General features: G+C 42.3%; 1 protein-coding gene across 2 annotated transcripts in view; it reads left to right on the plus strand.

Moving 5' to 3' along the window:
* Positions 1-435: 435 nt before the first annotated feature.
* The window catches only part of MAML1 (mastermind like transcriptional coactivator 1), a 28,231-nt gene continuing 6,627 nt past the window's right edge, over positions 436-22,039 (plus strand). Inside the window, exons 1-3 of one of the 2 annotated variants that reach the window (XM_035105632.3) lie at positions 436-2,899; positions 17,037-18,437; positions 20,871-21,131. In XM_035105632.3, the coding sequence (XP_034961523.1) occupies positions 2,474-2,899; positions 17,037-18,437; positions 20,871-21,131 (2,088 nt within the window). In that variant the 5' untranslated portion in view covers positions 436-2,473. The remainder of the gene's footprint in view (positions 2,900-17,036; positions 18,438-20,870; positions 21,132-22,039) is intronic. The other variant, XM_035105633.3, reaches the window with a different exon arrangement.

Raw genomic sequence — 22,039 nt, forward strand, 5'->3', positions numbered from 1 at the left:
GGTGTAGGGTGAGGGAGAATTCTATTTATTTGTATTGGCTGATTAAAAAATTCAGAATGTATTAAGGACTGGCTGAAATCTCTGGAGATACCGATTCCAAGGAAAGGGGGGTAGGCCTAGTTTTTTTGGGTGGGAATAATAAGGGGGTAAAAGATTTTGATAGTTAAGTTTGAATATTTTTGGGTAAAGGGTAGTGAATATTAGGTAAAAAATAGCAATGTGAAGTGTGAAGGGTTAATAGTTAAAAAGAAATAATTTGGAAGAAAGAATGTGAGTTTAGAATTGGAAACTGCAAGAGTTAGTGAATTATTTAGAACTCAAGAAGGGGGAATGAGGAAGTCGGAAATGTTTAGATTTGAAGTTGTGAAGTATGATTATTAATTTTGGTTTCTTTTTCTTTCTTTTTTTAATCTTTTTTCTTTCTTTTTTATATTATTGTCACTTATATGTGAAGAATTTTGGGGTATAAGATCTGATACCGCTTTATATTTTTTGTATTTTTCTATTTTCTTTTTTTTATGTAAAACCCAATAAAAATTATTTGAAAAAAGAAAACTGAACTGTTAAATTATAAAAATGGAATAGTTCTAAATTGCACCTTGCTTTCAATCCTGGTCATCAAAATACAGTGGCTTGGCTTGTTCATATAGGTTTTTAAAGATTGATTTGTTTTAGCATTAGCAGTTGTGGACATGGTAGGATTTTAAACTCCCATAACCTTTGTAGAACTGGCTACAGATGAAATTGCCTGAAAACTGTAACTAAACTAATTTGTATTTGTAAGATTTCATTGCTGGGTCACATCAAAGCAATCACACCACACCTTCAAAGACATTTGAGATGTTAATGTGAAGTTGCCCCCCTCCCCCAAACGAGGTAACTGACTAGTCTGGGAGTAAGTTGTTTTATTTTGTCCAATTATCTTATAGGTTTAATTAAAGCTCAACACTTCTAGGCCATTATTTTGTGTAGTGTTCCAGAGTTGGTGGCTTTCAATGCTTAACTGAAAATCTGACCAGATCTTTAAAACATTCACGTGTTTTCACTCCGAAGTTTGCTTTTTCCTCGCTCTAGTCTGGTACCTTGTTCTAGTGAGTCTAGTTCAATCTTTTACATTCCTTGGTTTTAGCCGGGGTGTGTGTGAGACAGAGGTGGGGCAGTGTTGCCTAAATGGTAAAATGACTTGATAAAACTACTTCATAAAAGAAGTCAGAAGATCTTGTTTGTTTGCTTCTGTGACTACAGCTTCCTAATTTCCAGAGCCTACACAAAAGAAATGTTTTTGCTGCTGGTAGCTGTGTTTTCATTTGTGTGTTGAAGTCGAACCACCGTATTTCCCAATTAATGAAGTTTTTAGACGGTAAACCTATCAGACCCATACAGCTGCACAAAAGTATGCCCTTCTTCACTGCAGGGGGCAGAAATGAGACAGTTGCGGTGCAGGGGGGTTTGGAGTGTTCTTATCCTCGAGTCTTGCGCGTGGGTTTCCCACACAGCCATCCAATAGGCTGTGCTGGACTTGATGGGCCCACTGGGCTCATCCAGCAGGATTCTTATGTTCTCAAGAATAATTTGGGTGGGCAGTTGATTAAATTGTCGTGTCCTGCTGTATCGACAGAGGCATAGAGCCTACAGAGCTTGTGTGCTGCTTTTACTATGCATCAAAAGCCTCAACCCTAAAATGGTAGGCATTTTGCTTTAAATGAATTGTGGGCGAGAATTCTACATTTTTAATCTTGGCCTTAAGCTTTGTATAATACTCCATTAAGTCACGAGTTGTTGCTTCTTTTTTCCGGCCAAGGAGACTACCACTAAGTCACCATCTCTCCCTTCCTTGGTTGGCGGAGCAGCAGCAAAGTTTCAGCTATCACCTTTTAATCACACCTAAAGCCCCGCCCTTTACCCACTTCCGGCAAGGGCGGGGTGGCGTGGGGGAGGGGGAAAGAGGAGATCAGAGGAGGAGGGGAGGGGGAAAGGGAGCTCTGCCTCGCGTTTTCACCCCCCCCTCTTCCGGTCTCGCTTCCGATAGGCTTCCCCTGGTGTCTGTTAAACCCCGTGAGCAATGAGTGTGGGGGCCGTGACGTCAGGCACCACATAGGAAACTCCTCCGCCTTCTTCGCTGGGGCTGGCTCGGCGGGGGAGTGGAGGGAGGAAAAGGGGTGAAACAATTTCAAGATGGCGGCGACAGAGGCGCGGATAACAATGGAAAACGGGAGGCTTGGGTGGCTCCGGGCCTGAGCTGGGGTCGGGGCAGGAGCGAGGGAAAGTCGGCGGCGCGTCGCCAGGCTCCTGGCAGGAAGCGGGGAGGCCCCGGCCTTTAAAGGGTGGCGGCAGCGAAGGAGGAGGAGAAGGACGACGACGACTACAGGGGAAGAGAGCCGAGGCTGTGAGGGCTGCCCGGTGTCTCTGGCCGCCAGCCATGGCGGAGTGAAGCGGCCGCCTGGTCTCGTGTTGCCTTTCTCGCCCTCGGCTCATGGTCCTGCCCCCCTGCCCCATGGCGGAGTTCGTGGTTCCGCGACACAGCGCGGTGATGGAGCGGCTCCGCCGGCGGATCGAGCTGTGCCGGCGGCACCACAGCGCCTGCGAGTCCCGCTACCAGGCCGTGTCCCCGGAGCGGCTGGAGCTGGAGCGCCAGCAGACCATCGCCCTCCACCAGCGCTGCTTGCAGGCCAAGGCCAAGCGGGCCGGGAAGCACCGCCAGCCACCTCTGCCTCCCCCGGCAGCCGCTCCGCCGGCCGCCCCGTCCCAGCCGCCTCCCCCTGCTCCGGCCCCGGGCTCCATGGGCTCCTCTGCCTCTACCTCCGCTCCTACCGACAGGCCTGGAGTCAATGGCCTGGACGCCGACACCGCGGGCGGTGAGCAGCAGCATCAGCACGGCCGGAGCAGCGCCCTCATCGCGGTAAGGTCCCAGCTGGCGGGCCCCTGGGTTGGTTTGGGCTTTCCCCGGGGGAATCCGCGCCACCCCTTGAAAAGGACCTGTAGGGCCGTGAACACTGAGGCCGGTGGTCAGAAAGGAGTCGTGGCTTGGCGTGAACTTTGCTTTAATAAGGCTGGAGAGGTTTGAGGCCTCCCTCCGAGCTCGAGTTCCTCATATTCAGAACAAGATAAGAGGATGTTTGTTTCCATCTCCCCCGGGCCGCTCCAGCTGTGCATGAAAGAGAAACTTGATTGTTTGCTCTCCTGATTCTATCTATCCTAAAAATATAGTCTCGTCTCTTCCAGCTTATTAAGGCAGCGAACATATATAAATAGTGATTAAAGAAAAAGCGGGGATCTCTAGAAAAGTATGTAGGAAAAGTAAGAAATGGTAGGCTTCCAGTTCTGTTATGCGCAAAATAAAGGGTAATGCGATTCTTTACTTCCTTTAGCGTTGCTATATCTTGGTTTTACAGCGAATTGTGGCATTAGAATGATCCATCCATCCAGGCAGGCAGGAAAGTTGGTGAAATGTTCTTGAAGCTCTCTGATCATGCCCAGTGTAACAAGCCTGTGCAGATAGTCGTTTGGCAGGAAAAAAAATAAGGACCGTATTTCTCCCGTTTATATATTGTTTTTTTCTTCGAGGATCTTAGAGTGGTTCACATGGGAGACACTGTTTTTATTTTCACAGCAACATTGTCTGATAGGTTATGCTGTGTGTGAGCAACTGGCCTAGTCCCTGCCATACTGGCTATGTAACAGAGGGGGAGCTTCAGTATGAAAAGTTTTTTATGGGGGTTTAGGGACCAACTTGGAGACCGGCATGGAATGTCTGCATCCACAGAAATTGAGAATTTTACTCCATATAGTGGAACCTGTTTGTTGGTTTTCTAAGCATATTGGTCCAATGACTCAATCCATCACATCATGCGTATGAGTTTATGGAAAATAAAGAAGATTGCTTATGCCTTTTCCTACTGTGGGTTTAAAGATGTAAAGATGATACCTGTCTTCCCTGTAAAAGGGTAAAGGTAAAAGTTGTGACCGACCCTGGGGTTGTGACGCTCATCTCGCTCTATTGGCCGAGGGAGCCAGCGTACAGCTTCCAGGTCATGTGGTCAACATGACTAAGCCGCTTCTGGTGAACCAGAGCAGCACATGGAAACACCATTTACCTTCCCGCCGGAGCGGTACCTATTTATCTACTTGCACTTTGACGTGCTTTCGAACTGCTAGGTTAACAAGAGCTGGGACCAAGCAACTGGAGCTCACCCCATCACGGGGATTTGAACCGCCAACCTTCTGATCAGCAAGTCCTAGACCCTGTGGTAGTCCCAAACAGCTGTAGGTGACTATGTTTCATGTTCACTTTGAGATTATGCCTTTGAGTTTAGGTTTGCTTGCTGTTGATCCAGTGTTAGAAACTTAGATATATAAGCTAGGCGCCAAATGGCTCTTTAAACCAGGGCTACCTTTGCAAAGTAACAGATGCGGGTTGCGCTGTGGTCTAAACCACAGAGCCTAGGGCTTGCCGATCAGAAGGTTGGCGGTTAGAATCCCCACAACAGGGTGAGCTCCTGTTGCTCGGTCCCTGCTCCTGTCCTCCTAGCAGTTCGAAAGCACTTCAAAGTGCAAGTAGATAAATAGGGAAGGTGTTTCCATGTGCTGCTCTGCTTCGCCAGAAGCGGCTTAGTCATGCTGGCCACATGACCCGGAAGCTGTGCGCCAGCTCCCTCGGCCAGTAAAGCGAGATGAGCGCCGCAACCCCAGAGTCATCCGTGACTGGACCTAACGGTCAGGGGTCCCTTGATACAAGGGGTCCCTTTACCTTCTACCTTTGCCAAAACAGAATGGCTAGTTGCTATTTTGGGGTTAGACAGCTCAAAAGTAATAATTTTCAATATAACTTTCTGGCTCTTGAAATTCATTCTGATTGTGCAGATAAAATATAGTGGATAGAATTGCTAGTGTGTAAAAACAGTCAAGATCCAAGGATGCCCAGGCATGCACTCCAGATGCTGGAGACATCAGGTGCCATCCTGGCACACGGGCATCTTCACTTGGTTGCAAGTGGCCGATAGCCAGGTTGCAAATGTGCCTGGTGCCTGGCAAATTTTGAATGCTGCTTTTGATCACAACTAAAAAATAAAATGAAGCTGCAACTGTCTATTCAGTCTAGCACCAGTGCTTCAAGGTCTGAAGTAGAGGCCTTTCTTAGTCTTAACTTCTGTGATTATTTCACCAGTATTTAAACCTGGGACTTATAGACAGGCAAATCACTGTGCTGTGGCCTCTCCCAAATAAGTATCAAAATTTTGGACTCCTATTGGAATTGGAAGATATACTGTACTTTCTGATGGTAACTTTTGTGTTGAAATAGTGAAGTATAATTCCAGATACAGTGGAGAGGTAGAATACTATAAATTTGTTGGGAGTTTAGTTTTCAAATTTTTCCTCGTACCCTTACTTGTGCTTTATATTATAGGTCTGTGAAAGGATGGGTAAAGACTCAGAGACATCACATAAACATATTTTCATTATCTTAAGTAAGGGTTGAATGTTTATGTATTTCTAATGGATTATTAGAATTTATTAATTAACATTGTAATTTGAGTTGCATTTCAGCAGCCTTGAAGAGAAGGACATGCCTTGGGGAAAGTTGCTTGCTTCTGTTATTAGTTGTAGATCAGGCATCCCCAAACTTCGGCCCTCCAGATGTTTTGGACTACAATTCCCATCATCCCTGACCACTGGTCCTGTTACCTAGGGATCATGGGAGTTGTAGGCCAAAACATCTGGAGGGCCGCAGTTTGGGGATGCCTGTTGTAGATGGTCCCTAAGTCAAAATAAGCAACCATACATCGGATTGTATCCAAAGGGCATATTGTTTCCAACATTGCGCCTTTCTTTAGGTGTAATATTTTATCATTTAAATACAAAAACCAAATTAATTACAGCAGGAACAATATGGTTGGGTATTATCCAGTGATTTCCCCCCCCCCAATGTACAATACATTAATTTTCTAGCAAAGCACTGGACTTGGTTCCTCCTCTAGTTCTTTTAAAATAATCATCTAAGCTATCTCCCAAGTGCATTTGTACAAATGCATTAATGATAGAGCTGTAGCACTTTTTCATAAGCAAGGCCCATTAAATCCTACATCCTCTCTTCACTGTCCAAGCCTATGGGAAGCCTGCAGGCAGGATCTTGGTGCAGCAGTGCGGTCCCTACTTGTGAATCCCAGAAGCTGGTATTTATAGATATACTGCCTCTGACACTGAAACGTGTTATTTTTTCCTACAAAATGAACATTTAAAAAACTATGTGCCATCTTCCTTTAGGGTAGATAAAATGTTACTAATCTATGCTTCAGTTTTGTCACCAGTGGCTATTGGCAAGTCTCCAGTGGGTAAGATTAAGTGGGAAGGAAGAAGTACCGTATTCTCTTTATTGGTCACTGAATATTTGGCTAGAAAAATGAAAGTAAAAATTTAAACCTCTTACATTCCTTGTAATATATTGCTATTTATTCTTGATACAAGAGATTGACATATCTAATCTTGAATTTCTGTGCCTGAGTTCACTGTGATTTTTAAATATTGAAAACAAAGAAAATTAACTACAGTATGTTGGTAAAGTTAAAGTGAATTGCCAGGCTATTTAGGTCAGTATGGTTAACAACACATCTGAAAGATGCATCTAAAATGATACTGATACCCTTAGTAAGCTAGGGAATGAGAAAAGGAACAAACCAGGTAACCCTTTCTATGACATTTTAGGTTGTGATCTTTGCATCTGGTAGAGTCAGGAGTTGCCTGTCCTATTAGTCATTTGTCTGTTTTAGAATTTGGCTGGACAGAACTAGGACATAGTCAGAAGGATGGGTCACTTTAATCTTTTTCTGGCAGTGAGGTGTAAGAAGGCCCTGTGATTTAAGACAATGTCTTAAATGGTATGTGTCCCAGACAGAAGGTTGTTCAAAACTTTGTAAATAGAGATTGGTAGATTCCTTGATACTTTAAACTTCATGTTGCATTTCAAAATGTAAATTTTAAAATACACACTTCAGAAAGGAAAATGGCTAAGAACATAAAACATAACTGTATAGCTTTCTGTTTTATACATATTTTGAATTGTATCCAATGCTGTCAGTGCGTGAACAGAACAGATTTCCACTCACACAACTGGAGCTCACTTCCCTCTTTTACCGCTGCAATCCTCACACACTCTAAAAAACTGCTTTGTAGGTTTGGGAGACCGCAAGAAAACATTTTGGGGTGTGCAGGTGTGGAGCTGCAGGGGGTAGAAGAAGGTGATTCCTTGTTGCTCTAGTACAGGGGTGCCCAAACTTTTTTCAAAGAGGGCCAGATTTGATGAAGTGAACGTGTGCGAGGGTCAACCAAAGTTGTTGTTTGAGGATTGAAGTTGTTGAGCTTTTTAAGGATTTGATCCCCATAAAACCAGGGGCTGGATAAAACAGGCTGGGGGCCGGATTATGCCCCCCAAAATGGACTTTGGACATGCCTGCTCTAGTAGCAATGTTGGGTTCCACCCTTTATTGTCAGAAAAATAAGTGTTAAGCAGAGCAATTGAATCTTCCATAGAGTTAGAAGGGACCCTGAGGACCATCTATTTCCTGTACACTCTACAGGAATATGCCAATATTTCACATATACCCTGTAGCTCTCACGCTGCCTTTCCAAAGCTAGGTAAGCGAGTCCCAGAATTCAGTGCCTTGCTTACCTAGGAGGACAGTACATCTGCATGAGGGCTTGGGGGGCATCAAATGTTGTTGAGGGCTACCAAAAAAGGCTTCGAGGGCCATGCATTGGACCACCCTGCTCTAGTACTTTCCCTTAAACCTTCTGGTTTTGAATTACCACATCTCCTGATTATTTTCAGGTGTTGACATCTATGTAACCCTTTTGCCAAAAGGAAAGCAAAAGGGTACGAAAAGCCTCAATACACCTCTTAATGACCTTCTATTGACTAACTGTTTTTAACATTGTTTTAATTGTTGTAACTCGCCCTGAGACGTTAGGGTGAAGGGTGGATAATAACAACTTTATGCTTGCTTTTGAACAGTTTGACCATACAGAATGTGACCATATAGTATGGGTTAAACTTCCTCCTCACTCTGAAACAGCTTTTCAAGGCACACAAGTGGCTGCAAGTGCCAGCAGAGCTCCACTGAGCACATTAGGGTTGAACCCTATGGAAATTATGTTCTGTGTTTATTAAGATTGTGAGCACCTTTTAAAAATTTAGCCAGTATATATCCTTTCCTCGTACTATTGTTGGTACTGACAACTTTGCATCACTTGCAGACAAGAGGTGTATGTTGTCATCAAGAACACTGTTTGCTTTTTATTGCTTATTAGTGCACTGAAACATTTAAAAGCTTTAATTAAAGTACTCCTGCAATGAGGATGTTAGGGCAAAATTCTGGGTGCGAGAATGCTCAGTCACCCAGCTCATCAGGCAAGGGCCTGTGGTCGTTGCGGAGTATAAAAGGAAGGAGTCCAGCCATGATCCGGAGCAAACAGCAAGGTTTATTACTGCGCAGCAGGTTCAATGCCAGACTGAACACCATGAACAGGGCTGCAAGAACTTTTAAAACTTCCCACCACCATCCCATAATGCACATCGAAAGCATTATACATACATCACTTGTGACAGGGTAAAACGTCAGAAAAGGGGAAGGTGCAAGGGGCATTAGCATACAGGTAAACAGGAGGTAAGCAGGATTAGCATAAGGTAACAATGCATGATGTCCCAGGACATTGTTAAGCAAGTCCCAGTAAGTATCTGGGAGGGGATCCTTGAGTACCTGGTGGGGAAAAACAATGGGTCCAGGTGTGAGTATTGCCTCTGGCTTCGGAGGGTTGGGAATGGCAGGAGATGGTACTTGAATGGATTATGGATATGCAGAGCACCACCACCCTGGCTACCTGACCTCTTGCTTAAGGGATTATGGCTGTTCCCTGCATCCCTGAGAGCCCTTGGCCAGAGTAGAAAAAGGGGGTTTCATTTAGAAATAAAGATACACTGTATTCATTCATAAAGAAATATGGTTACATAGAGTCTCAGGCAACAGAGAAGGGGTAGGAAAGGGAGCCTTTATTACTCAGGGCTTGATCTTGAGGGGGTTCGTGTTGGTGCGATACTAGAGTGGTGTTGTAGGATCAAATGGGGTCCCCTTGAGGGCATTAGTGCCAATCTTGATTCCCAAATGAAGCCTCGTTTGGGTGCCCCCCCTATAAAATTCCCTAACAGTGGATGATCCTGTTGTGTGTTCTGAAATTAATGTTCTCCCTTTTACATGTAGACAATTACCAACAAAATAGTGTATCTACATGCTTCTGTGGTTTATTCTCATCAGAGGTCCGTCATTGACCTTCCTCACTTCTGTAGTTCAGGTTTGGTATACATAGGTGTACTTAGGACCCAGAATTTTTGCAGGCAGTGCCACTGCCCCGAGCAGTTGTATCCACCCTGATTTGGAGATTTTGTGATTGATTAGAGACAGGACAGTACTGATAACAGTTACATTGTCTGTAAGCCTGTGATAGTTGCCTTCCAGGCATGCCTAAGATCTGCTTTGGCTGCCTGAGGTAATGCAAGGTATGGAGTTGGGATGACTGCAGACCTTTCTGTGGGATTACTGTACACCCACAATTGCTTTCAGTGCTTGCATAGAAGTTTCTGCTAACAAGCTGAATAACTTGTTGCACAACAAGTTGAGGTAGGGTGTTGTTTACTGGTCTGTATGCTATTGGCAGTTTAATGCTGTCTTCTCGCAAGTCTCATTTCATCTTACTGTAATGGTGTTTTCTGAGATATAAAGCACTCAGAGCAACTAGTAATGCTGTTCGACTTTAAAAGAGGTGGACTGGCTAGCATTTTGATTTACAAGTCACAGAAGTTCTGATTTAGAAAAAAAAAGTTTCTACTGTAGCTGTGAATTACCATATTTTTCCGTCTATTAGGCGACCCCATGTACAAGACACCCCCTATTTTGGGGGACTCAGGTTTAAGAAAATAGGGGGAGATGGTCCAGAGTATAAGACACTCCCTAATTTTTGACATTATTTTCTAGTCTTATACATGGTACTTCACTAATAGGTTGAGCTCAGGAATAAAGGCTCTATCATTAAAGTTCGTTCAAATTTGATTTTTCCTTCAGATAGGTCGTTGTGTGTTTGTGCATTGGGAACAAATTGTTAACATGGTTCTGAATCTGCTTATATTTCAGTGCTGTTAACTGAAATATGTAGAATATAGAAATAAGTATTTTAAAATATTTTATATTTACAATATTTTAGAAAACTGTTGATCTCTATTGTAGATCAAATAACATTTGATCAGGGGAGATAATTCATATTGTGAACTGCCCTGAGACCCCTGGGTATAGGGTGGTATATAAATTCAATAAATAATAATAGTAATTGTAATTGACTCTTGTAGGAAATAAAGGAATTATGAACACTGTCATTAGCAGATGAATACATTTTTATTGTTCTGCAGACAAATTGTCCAGTATTTCCCTTTTTATTCTGTTCAGAAAGCAGAGAACAGAATTTTTTTTAAGAAAGACTTATCAGGGTGTTAAATATACACATATTGCTAGAACAATAATTTCATTAATTTTTAATTCAGTGCAATTGTCTGGCATCCCTTAAACTGATCAAAATGATGTAGTATCTTGGCAGTTAGTATTGAATTATTTTTCAGTTGTTTGCTCTCCTTTGAATTTTCATCTTAGAACAGGTTTTTCTTGCCTTGACATACTTTGGTGGGGCTGCTATCTGACTCACTTGCCAAGCTGTTGTAAACTGCTCTTTTGAGAGAGTTGTACATGGTAGTGTAGATTTTGCCCATTTTTTGTAGACTGCCAAATACATGATTCTTAAAGAATGGAACACAAAGCATGCATGTGCAAAGTCATAGAACACTATCGTGATGTTCACAGTATTCTGGTTAAACTGAGAATAATTAAGAGTGAAGCACTATCGCATTCTTTGTTTGTCTGTGTTAAGTTTGCAGTGATATAGTTTTGTAACATTGAAAAACAAATGAGAACCACAACAGTGTGGAGTGCTCCCATTTAGAGTACCAGGCAGCCATTTCTTTTCCCAGAATTCTCCTTTCTGCTGCTGACCTGCATCCAGCTTATAGTATTTTGTAGCCACTGAGGATGCTCAGTCCTTATTGTGTGTTTTTGGAGAGTGTTTTTGTCAGCCTTGTTGGGGGGGTCCCCTCAAGTAAGCTGATAGCACCCTCTTGTGGGTGAATGGTATTTTTTCGCTACATACAGACCAGCCCTAGAGAATGAGTTTGCTACTAGTGTACCGGTATAAGCTTTATTTATTACTAGTGTAATTCAGCCCGTTGAGTAAACGGGCGCTAGAACATCCCGGGGTTCGGAGAAGCGCTTGCGCAGCGCTTCTCCGAACTCCGGGACCTGTCCTTGTTGTCGGTGGCAGGGGGACAGGAACGAAGGAGGAGAAAGCAGCCCTTTCTCCTCCTTCCTTCCTCTCCCCCAGCTGCCGACAGGAAGGAGACATCCCGGGGTTCGGAGAAGCGCTTGCGCAGCGCTTCTCCAAACCCCGGGACCTGTCCTTGCTGGACGCACACGCGCGCACTCTCCCCCCCGCCGCCGCCGCCAACACTCAGTCCGGCTGGGAGCAGCGGTTGGCGGCCGCAGGGAAACGGTAGGTGGGGGTGGGGAGAGCGCGCACGTGTGTGCGTGCAGTCTCTGCATCCAATCCCTGTGCCCGTGGGGTACATGCGCAGTAGCGCGGACACAGGGACACAGGGAATTTGGACGCAGAGACACTTGCACTTTATTATATAGGATTATACAGTAGCTCATTCTTAAGTGAGATTATTGCAGGTGAGTTCACTCTATACTTGTACCTGTATAATTTGAAATAGATTTCGTTTCAGGAGTTATAGTGAAGGGAAAACTTGGACATGTACAGTTTCTTTCATTACTACAGTAATATGATGTTTAAATCAGGCTTATACAACCCACAAACCTAAATATGGACATGTTTGGCAGTGTGTCAGGAGCCTCAAGTTCTTGTTTTTGGCTGTCTGACTGGGACTGCAATACAGTGGGATTGATGAGCACCTGGCAGGTGACAAGTTGTGAAGGTCTAAAAAGTTAGTAAAGTGGCACAAAAATCCCAGCTCACAAAAGCAGCCACTAGAACTAGAGTGAATATACAATTGTTTGTTACAATAAGGTGGAAAATGCGCCATGTGAACTGGCTTGAAAATCAAAGTTAAGAAGTCACTTGTCCCAGAAAAGTTTGACCTAAGATGCTTCCTCAAAGCCACTTAACACAAGATGGTTTTCACATCCAGATGGCAGTATCAAGTTGGAAAACTAAAGTGTAAGTTGTGACAAGGGCACATGTATCTCTTTATTCTACATATGGGCACATGCAGTAAGAATCTTTGTAAGCTTTTTGTACCTAGCAAAGCAGATAATATGCATTTGTCCCAATGTTAAAGTGCAGTATTTATTGCACTAAAGTGATATTCAAGTAGAAAAATGATTTTGTATAACATGTCCCTTTAGATCAACGGTTGCATTTCAAATTAGTGCAGGCTGCTCACAAAGAACGCATATCAGTACAAATCTCCAATATTTCAGTGACTCACTGCAGTTTTGTATGATAACAAAAAAATGAAGGCTCTTTACAACGCAGAGTTAGAAAATACATATTGACAGACTTTGCTTCTTTTTTAGAGGACTCTGACAATAGAACTTTCCCCCTACCACTTAACACACAGGCTATTTTTTAAAATAGTTTTTATCTTCTTAGGGCAGGTTTACTTAGGATAGGCACAGGTTTTCATTTTCTCTTCTAATATGTATACAGTACTGTACAGCATTTTTCTACAGTATTTTGTATGCTAAAGCTCTTTAGCAGTATGTAGATTGTATCCAATTCTGCTGTTCTGCTCACCCAGCAGACCACAGTGGAACTTCCCTCCTCTCCTTCCAGCCCCCCATGCACCCTCCAGATCAGATTTTGGAGCACACAGTGAGAAGAGGGGGAAATCTCATTGTGCAGGTGGAAATCTCCTTGCACAGTGTTGAATGCAACTCGGACTCTATAGACATAACATCTTCCAGAGGAGTAGCCATGTTAGCTTGCTGCAGAGAAAACAACAGTCCTGCTACAGACTGAATTTATGGCCACTTAGCCTCATTGTTTTTTTCTTTGTTTCTGTGTGTGTAGTGGGTAGTAGTCCACAAAAGCTTATAGCAGAAACAGTCTGTTAATATATTAGATGTCACATCTCTTGTTCTTATGCCAAGGTAGGCATTGTAGTAGGTAAGATTCAATTACCTTAAAAATTGGTAGAAAATCTTTTTTTACAACTGATTCATGGGAGAAGAGAGTACAGTGGTACCTCTAGTTACGAACTTAATTTGTTCCGGAGGTCCGTTCTTAACCTGAAACTATTCTTAACTAGAAGTGTGCTTTTGCTAATGGGGCCTCTTGCTGCCACTGTGCTACCGGCACACGATTTCCATTCTCATCCTGGGCAAAGTTCTCAGCTTGAGGTAACTCTTCCAGGTTAGCGGAGTTTGTAACCTGAAACATTTGTAACTCGAGGTACCACTGTATTTATTAATATTGTAGTTTGAGGATAGTACCAGAGAACAAATAAGACATTGTGGACTTGAAGGGCTAAACAATTTGCAGTTTCCTTTAGTTACATCTAGGGGGCACCACAAAATAAGAAATTGCATCATAGCTCATGAACAGAGCATGGATCGTTGAATGCAATTGCTATGGGAAGACAATCTTCACTAGTAGATTTATCATCTTGTGATATAGGAACATAGACCAGTTAGTTTATAGTCAGATATGACTAAGGAAATGAAAATACATAGCAAAAGTTGATTTTGCAAATTGTGTGGAGTAGGTCAGCAATGTGGTCTGCCTCTGAAAATCTAACAGCAACTGAAAGTAATGCAGAGTTACACGTTCTTATATGCATTTCACTGAAAATACTGTTGCATGGGTTTGGAAAATTAAAGGTAGTAATACTTTATTGATGGACAGGAGGGTCACCAAAATGCAAATAATATGATAATTGAAAATGCAGGAAGTTCAGTATCTCCTTAGTTCTTATTTCATATGGTTGTATTCTGCTCTTGAACCCAAAAGTTCTCTCCAACTGAAGGTAGTTGACTTTAAATGGGGAAAATATTTGATCCACTGGAGGAATAAAACAATAACAAAAGGAAAAGGGGTAGGGGAGGACTGACATAGCATATAGGTGAAAATTGGATAAGAGTTTAATAATCAGTTAAAGAACACAGCTAGATACGCTTGCCAAATTCCACAGAATTTCTCTGCATTCCCTGTTGTGCCATATAACTAGGCCTCTTATAGAGAATTTTAGAACGTCCTTAAAGCAATTATTAAATAGAGGTATACATTGTGTCATCCAGAACTGTACCACATCTTGTTTTGCTACTCATTCCATTAAATAGTAGTTTTTTTATAAAAAAAGTACCCACATTATGCACATATGTTCCTGAATGAAGAAGTTTGAATGAGAATTCTAGTTTTGGAAACAAAGTTAAATTGGTTTTGCTACTTTTTCTAAATAGATTTAATGGTGCAGCAATTCCAAAACATGCAGACAATAATTTCCAGTGAAGTTCTACGGATTATTTGTTACATGCTGGAGAGGCTAAAATGTCCACAAGGGGGTAAAATGGGGGTCGAGACCTAGGGAGTATGGAATTCAATTTCCTGCTGATTAAGCCAATTTCATTGGTCAGTTGATGAGATTTGAGTGCAACCTTCCATTGCTGTTATATAATGTTTTGCAATAAATACAATCCTCTCTGGTTTGGGGCTACCTGAAATAAACTGGTATAAAATTACACCTTACCTCAGGAGGAAGGGTTGAATGTTAAAGGAGGAAGATGGATTTCAAGTAAGTCTTCAAAAGGTTTTATTTATGTAATGATAAGATGAATTCAAATAGGAATCAATTCCAGTATGATAATGAGGCAAATAAAAATAAATTCCAGTGAAAAAATCCCAGGACAAGGCCCTGTTTCGCCAATTCTTCATCAGCAATGTTTTAATGGTTAGAGTGTACCAAGTACCGTGTTTCTCCTAAAATAAGACACGTCTTATATTTATTTTTCTTCAAAAAAACACACTATGGCTTATTTTCAAGGTATGTCTTATTCGGGGGCTGGATCATAACAGGGAAATGATTTTTTATATGAATTTTACAGATGCTGTACAACAGAAATCACGTTTCTCTCTCTCAGGACTGATTAGCCAGATGCTGCCTGAGATCACAATTGGCTTTATCAAATAGCTGTTAAGTACTTTCCTTTGATGCCCAGACCATAAGGTTTCTACCTTTCAGGACAAAGGCAAGGTGATAATAGGAAGTTGTCTTTATCTATCTCCTTAATCTCCTCTTTCATATGCATAACCTTTGAAGCCTAGGAATGCAAGTTGTCTGGGTCTCTCGGCAAAACGAGAAGGGAGGGGATGTCAGTTTTAAAAAAACCACCCACGTGTCTGCGAGAGCTTGCTACTTTCCTACCGTAGCTGCAGTTTGCCTGCCTCGCTCTCTGTCTCGGCCATCAAGAGGAAATCAACAGGCAACTCATGGCTGGGCACATACCGGTAGAATGGAAGGGGGAAAAGGTGGGGGGAAGCGAGAGGTGGGCTCTGTGTGTGTGTGTGTGTGTGTGTGTGTGTGAGAGAGAGAGAGAGAGAGAGAGAGAGAGAGAGAGAGAGAGAGAGACAGAGACGCACGGGGGAGAGAAAGAGACGCGCACAGGGGGAGAAAAAGAGACGCACACGGAGGTCATTCACGAGGCGTCTTTAATCGCTCCTCTTTTCTTCTTCGTGCCTTCCTCTCCTCTCCACCGCAAATGCCACTTTTGTCCTCTTCACCAAGTAGCACTACGGCTTATTTTCGGGGTATGTCTTATATTTTTTCAACGCATGGAAATCGTGCCATGGCTTATTTTATAGGCATGTCTTGTTTTAGGAGAAACACGGTATGTTTGCCTCAGAAGTTCTGAGCCCAGTCTTTTGAGGTGGACAGAGCTGTAAGTGCTTCTGTTAAGATTTTTATATTTCTTGGAACACTAGTCTGCTCTGCAAATTTGTAATACCCCCCCCACACACTTATTATAATAAAATTCTGAAGAGGAATATTATCTACTCTGAATCATTTCTCTTCCTTTTTAAAGTTGGAAGTTAAAGTGTAGATTTGTAAATGCTTGCCTATTAGTCATAAAAACATAGGTTGATTGAGTGGCGAATTTTCTGAGGAGCATAATGCAGCTTGCTACTAGACTGGTGAGTAGCAATTATCCTCAGTCAACTTTTTTTGGGTCAAACTGTATTACCTATGGCTTGTTTGCTCCATGGTGAGCTTTGTGCTGCCATGACCTGCTGTGCTGGTGAAGTGCTATTACAACTGTATATTCTACTGTAAAAGCGTGAGTAATTGTTTGAGTAGAAGGGCAAAGAGAGACGCAAATTGTTGGACAGCTGTTGCATGGCTGCCTTGTGTTGCAATGCAGGCCAGCCCTGTAGGAGTTGCATGTACAGTGCTCTTTTGCAGCATTAGCCCTTTAGAGTTAACAGGTACATTGTTCGTAAGTTCTAAAAACATTTATGTATAATTATTTTATTTAATTATATGGGGCTTCCAGTGCTCTCCCATCCAAGGGATTGATCAGGTCTAAAGCTGCTTCAGCATTTCTGTAACTTCAGATGCTCTCAGACTTTTCACTGAGTTCCCAGGTTATACTTCATAATGGTGTTGGAGGCTGAGCCCAGGCAAACAAAGCATTGTTGAGGGGGATGTGGGGGAAAGATATCCAACAAGATGCAAGTCTTGTTGCATTTTAGTAACTCCAAAGCAAACAGGTTTTTAAATCGCATGGTTTTAAATAGTTAAAGAAAAGGGGATTTTATTCCCCTGTGATTTTTCAACTGTGATGCATGGTAGCTAAAATAATGATTGCTAGACTTAAAAAACCAAAATGGCACACGGTGTGAGGCATAAAACTAATTTAGAACTGTCTCTCTTTCAGCAGCTTCATGAAACAGTCAAAAGGAAACTCGATAGTAGTTCCGTTTCACCGCAGAATGGCGACCAGCAGAATGGCTATGGGGACATGTTTTCTGTTCCCAAGAAATTGCGTCATGATGATGGTCTTGTTGGATTGAGTGGCTCCTCTAATGGAATCCCTCCTGCATCACCTCTCCACCAGCTTGACAGCAAATCTTCTGGTGGAGACACCTTACAGCTTAATGGAAAACATTCCATGGGTCTAGATGGCATCAACAAAAAGTGTCTGCCAGACTCTAACCTTCAGCTGAATGGCAACAGTGATGCTGATGACCCCTTTGCTATGGTTATTAACAAGGAGCTTAAACAAGAACCAGATGACCTTCCTTGTATGATTACGGGACCAGGAAGTTCAATATCTCAGAATAATTTGATGTCTGATCTTAACCTTAATGAGCAAGAGTGGAAGGAGCTCATTGATGAACTTAACAGATCCGTGCCTGATGAGGATATGAAAGATCTATTTACAGAAGACTTTGAGGAAAAGAAGGATGTCGATGCTTCAAATTCAGCTGCACAAACTCCATTACCACAGGACATCATTATCAAGACTGAATTTTCCCCAGCAGACTTTGAACAAGAGCAGATGGGATCCCCACAAGTCAGATCTACTTCTGCTGGCACAACGTTCATTGGTACCTCTTCTGTTAGTGCTACTTCTCCATCAGTTAGTAATTCTCAAACTATGATTCAGCCTTCCAGTCAGTCAGTAACTCAAAATTCCAACCAGTCCATGATGCAGCCATCAAGCCAGTCTCAGAATGTTCAGAGGCCTCTTCCTAGTTCAATGTTATCTGGTCAAAGTTCAGGGGGTGCCAAAGAGATGTCATCTGCTAAACAGCTTCAACAGATAGCTGCTAAGCAGAAGAGAGATCAGCTGTTGCAGAACCAACAGCAAGTCCATCAACCCAACCAGATTCCTAGCTGGCAGCAGTCTGGACCTTCACACAGTCCATTAACTGTTTCATACACTATGGAAAATCCCACTAGCCCTTCAGTTTACCAACAGGACTTCAATAACCAGAAACTCATGATGTCTAGTATGCCAAACAAGAGTTCTCCGAGGGCTGGAGTTAATTATCATGGTGGAAATATGTTAAGCCATCAGCCAAACAGCTTAAACCAGAACTCTGTATCTAGTCAAAACTCTGTGCTAGACTATGGGAATACGAAACCTCTTTCACATTACAAAGAATGCGGTCAAGGAGTTACAGTATCTGGACAGAACAAGTCTCCAATGTTGGCATACATGCAGCAGCGTCAGCAACCCACTCTGCCTCATATGAGCGATGAGCAGAATGGGATGTTTGTAATGAAGAAGTCTGGAAATACTGCTTATAGACCTCTAGGGCCACACAGCCAGGTAAGTGCTTGAAGTAGAAGGTTTGATAATACCGTAGTAAAGGAGGAGGGCTGAATAAGCAGAGCAGCCATGCAAAGTAGTTCCATTGTAAGGTGCATATTTTAGAGCTTAATGTAAAATAGTACAGTGGACATGACAAATAGCAACAGTCTTAATTGAGAAAGAAACATACTGTTTTTCATATTCTCTGAAAAGATAAATGCCATGATAATATACTATTTCTGTTCCAAAATAGTCACAGCAGTGATCTTTATAAAGACGGGGGTACAGTTCTTGAAGATCTGATAAATAGGATCTATTTAAATTTTAGGAGATCTTTTCACTGCTCTGATTATTTTTTGTTTGCATAGGTGTGACTAGGATTGAAGTTTCTTATGAGATATTACTAGTTACTCTGAAGACTGGAAAAGGGACCATCATAAGAATATTAGGGGAGTGGGCAGGGGAAGTATGGTTTTGTTTTATGCAGTCTTAAGATGAGGACTAAAAGGGATGCGGGTGGTGCTGTGGGTTAAACCACAGAGCCTAGGGCTTGCCGATCAGAAGGTCGGTGGTTCGAATCCCCGCGACGGGGTGAGCTCTCATTGCTCGGTCCCAGCTCCTGCCAACCTAGCAGTTCGAAAGCAGGTCAAAGTGCAAGTAGATAAGTAGGTACCGCTACAGCGGGAAGGTAAATGGCGTTTCTCTCTGTGTGCTGCTGACCACATGACCTGGAAGCTGTATGCCGGCTCCCTTGGCCAATAACGCGAGATGAGCGCCGCAACCCCAGAGTCGGTCACGACTGGGCCTAATGGTCAGGGGTCCCTTTAAGATGAGGACTAGACCATGTGAAAAATGAACATAAGATTTTAGCTGCAATTCATTCATTTTTAGCTTTGTATTTTTATAAAAAAAGCATGCCTAGACACTCCATTGCGGCGGTGCCCATAACCTAGGTTTAAGATGCCATTTAGCTCTTAGCTTTCATATCTCAGTTTCTAACACTGCCTATACCAGGCATCCCCAAACTTCGGCCCTCCAGATGTTTTGGACTACAATTCCCATCTTCCCCGACCACTGGTCCTGTTAGCTAGGGATCATGGGAGTTGTAGGCCAAAACATCTGGAGGGCCGCAGTTTGGGGATGCCTGGCCTATACGGCTTTATTAGTCTTCATTTCCTTGAAATCATCCAAGGGTAAGGATTGAACATCACATACTGTATTTATGGGAACCTAGAGCCAGAAAAAACAGGCCTCTTAATGAAGATGGATAACTGTTTTGACCAGTGAGGAGATACATTCCATCTCTGGTACAAGTTGTCTAAAAAGCCAATCAGAAATTTACTTAAAGAATGCTTCCACCTCCTTAATGAATAATACAACTGTTATTACAGTGTAATGTAAGTTATATTACAAAAGTGGCCTACTTTAGGGGTACCAGAGCACATATATTATAGTGGGTACTGTTAAGCTGCATCAGAATGTTGGGGTTTTCCCCCAGTGAGAGCACAACCCATAGAGGAATTCCATTTCTTTTCCTTATTATTGGAAAGTATGTGTGCTGTGTTTCTGTTCAGTGCTGTATTTAATGAATCCTCTTGGTTATAAAAGCCCTTTGTGCTTCTTCACACAATGAGGTTCATTGAATCCTGTCACTGGATGGTTGCTGCTCCATGCAGCCATTTCATGGATCTTTGCTTACCACTCACTAGACATTAACAGACTCTGACTTCATTGTGTGGTTTTGTTTCAATATCACCGTTAGTATGCATGATTGCTGCCTCTTCAGAAGTGGCATTTAATTTAAAGAAGATTTTTGTTAGACAGGCTTACTTTCATTTATCTTCTTTGCTACATTGTAATAGTTGCTGAAAGCAGCAGTCACTTTTAAAACCTTTTTGAAAGGGTGATCTTTGTGCTGCCCTCTGCTGCTGCTGCTGCTGCTGCTGCTGCAGTCCTCCTCCAGCCATTGGGCTTGAAAAAGCCTAATTGCTAAAAGAGGAAAGAATGGGGGAGAGAGTGTGTGTGTATGTCTGTGCGCATCCACCCACCCACACGTGTTGTGTGAGATATGTGTTGTGTGTGTGTGTGTGTTTGTGCAGTGAAAGCCACACCTATTTTTTTTTTGTAAGTGGCCCCCACAGGTGGTGAAGAGGGACTGTGACCTGTACTTCCTCACCCACTTTATAATGTGTGGAAATACAGTATGTCTCTCTGTTTCTCCAGTCTGGTTTGTGCTTTTGCACAACGGTGGCATCATAATAAGAGAGTGGATTTCAATCAAAACTAAAAGTAAAATTCAATCAAAACTAAAATTACGTTGAGTATCACTTCTTGGCAGATAGCTATGAATATATGATGAGTCCTCCATCAGAAGCAGAACCATAGATTTAATCATGTGTTCCGAAACTGAATTCCAGGCTATCCATCTAATTTTTGTGTTTGCTTTTGTAGGATCAAAATCCTTCTGCTGGTGTTCCTCGCATTCCTGTTTCTGTTCCCGGCTCTGGTGTGAATGCACAGTCACCCAGTGTTTCCATGGCAGGTAACCATGGCAATCCAGCCTATCTCAACAGCCAGCAGCAAGCAGCTGTAATGAAGCAGCACCAAATGCTACTAGATCAGCAGAAACAGAGGGAACAGCAACAAAAACAACTGTTAATGGAACAACAGAAACAGTTTATAATGGGGCAGAGACAACTAATTGCTGAACAGGTAGGGGACATCAGAATAAGTGTAACTTTTCCTTTTTGTATTTGTCTTATTATTTTGATGGACTTTAACTCCTTCCTGTTACCTGATTATATTAAATAAGGTTTTGCTGAAGCCAAGGTGCATGTTATGCTGATTGTTTAAGAGCAGTTCAGTTCTGCCTGTTGATAATACTGAAGACTTCCTGCTCCACAAGCAAACAAACAAAAATGGAGGGGATTACAGTCACGTATTACAGAGGAAGAGTCGCATACCACCTTTCTCCTCTCACTGATACCGTGTTTCTCCAAAAATAAGACACCGTCTTATGTTTATTTCTTCTCAAAAAAAAGCACATGGTGGCTTATTTTCAGGGGATGTCTTATTTTTTTTATTAAGTATGGTACCGTTTAACCTACAAGGTTAAACTGCTTATCACTATGGCTTATTTTTGGGGTATGGCTTATTTTCGGAGAAACACGGTATCTTTCATTAGCTCCTGACAAAGCACAGAGGTAAATATGAATTCTTACGCAACCAAAATGGTAGCCCCTCCCCCGCACACACAGCAGACCTAAATGGATTCCCAAGTTTTGCAAAAATAAAAAAATCTTTAGAAAAAAAGGATTGTAATAACACCTCAAACTGGTTTACAAAAAGAATAAAACAATAACTATTAGTAAGATCAGTTAAAAACAAGTATCAAGAACATTCAAAAATAATTAAAATCAATAAGCTAAAATGAAATTAAAACACTCAGCAGCTTCTACATGTCTGGATAAGCTTGCCTAAACAAAGTATTTAGTAGCTCTACAAAGCACTTGGCAAGACCCGCCTATCAGCTGATTGTCAGGGCTTGATAAGCCTCTTGCAAAGTGCTTTGCAAAACCCATTGATGAGAAGATTGTCACATCTTGTGAAATGTTTTGAAA

This window comes from Zootoca vivipara, chromosome 2 (assembly GCF_965207765.1).
Source record: "Zootoca vivipara chromosome 2, rZooViv2.hap1.1, whole genome shotgun sequence".
NCBI classification, from domain to species: domain Eukaryota; kingdom Metazoa; phylum Chordata; class Lepidosauria; order Squamata; family Lacertidae; genus Zootoca; species Zootoca vivipara.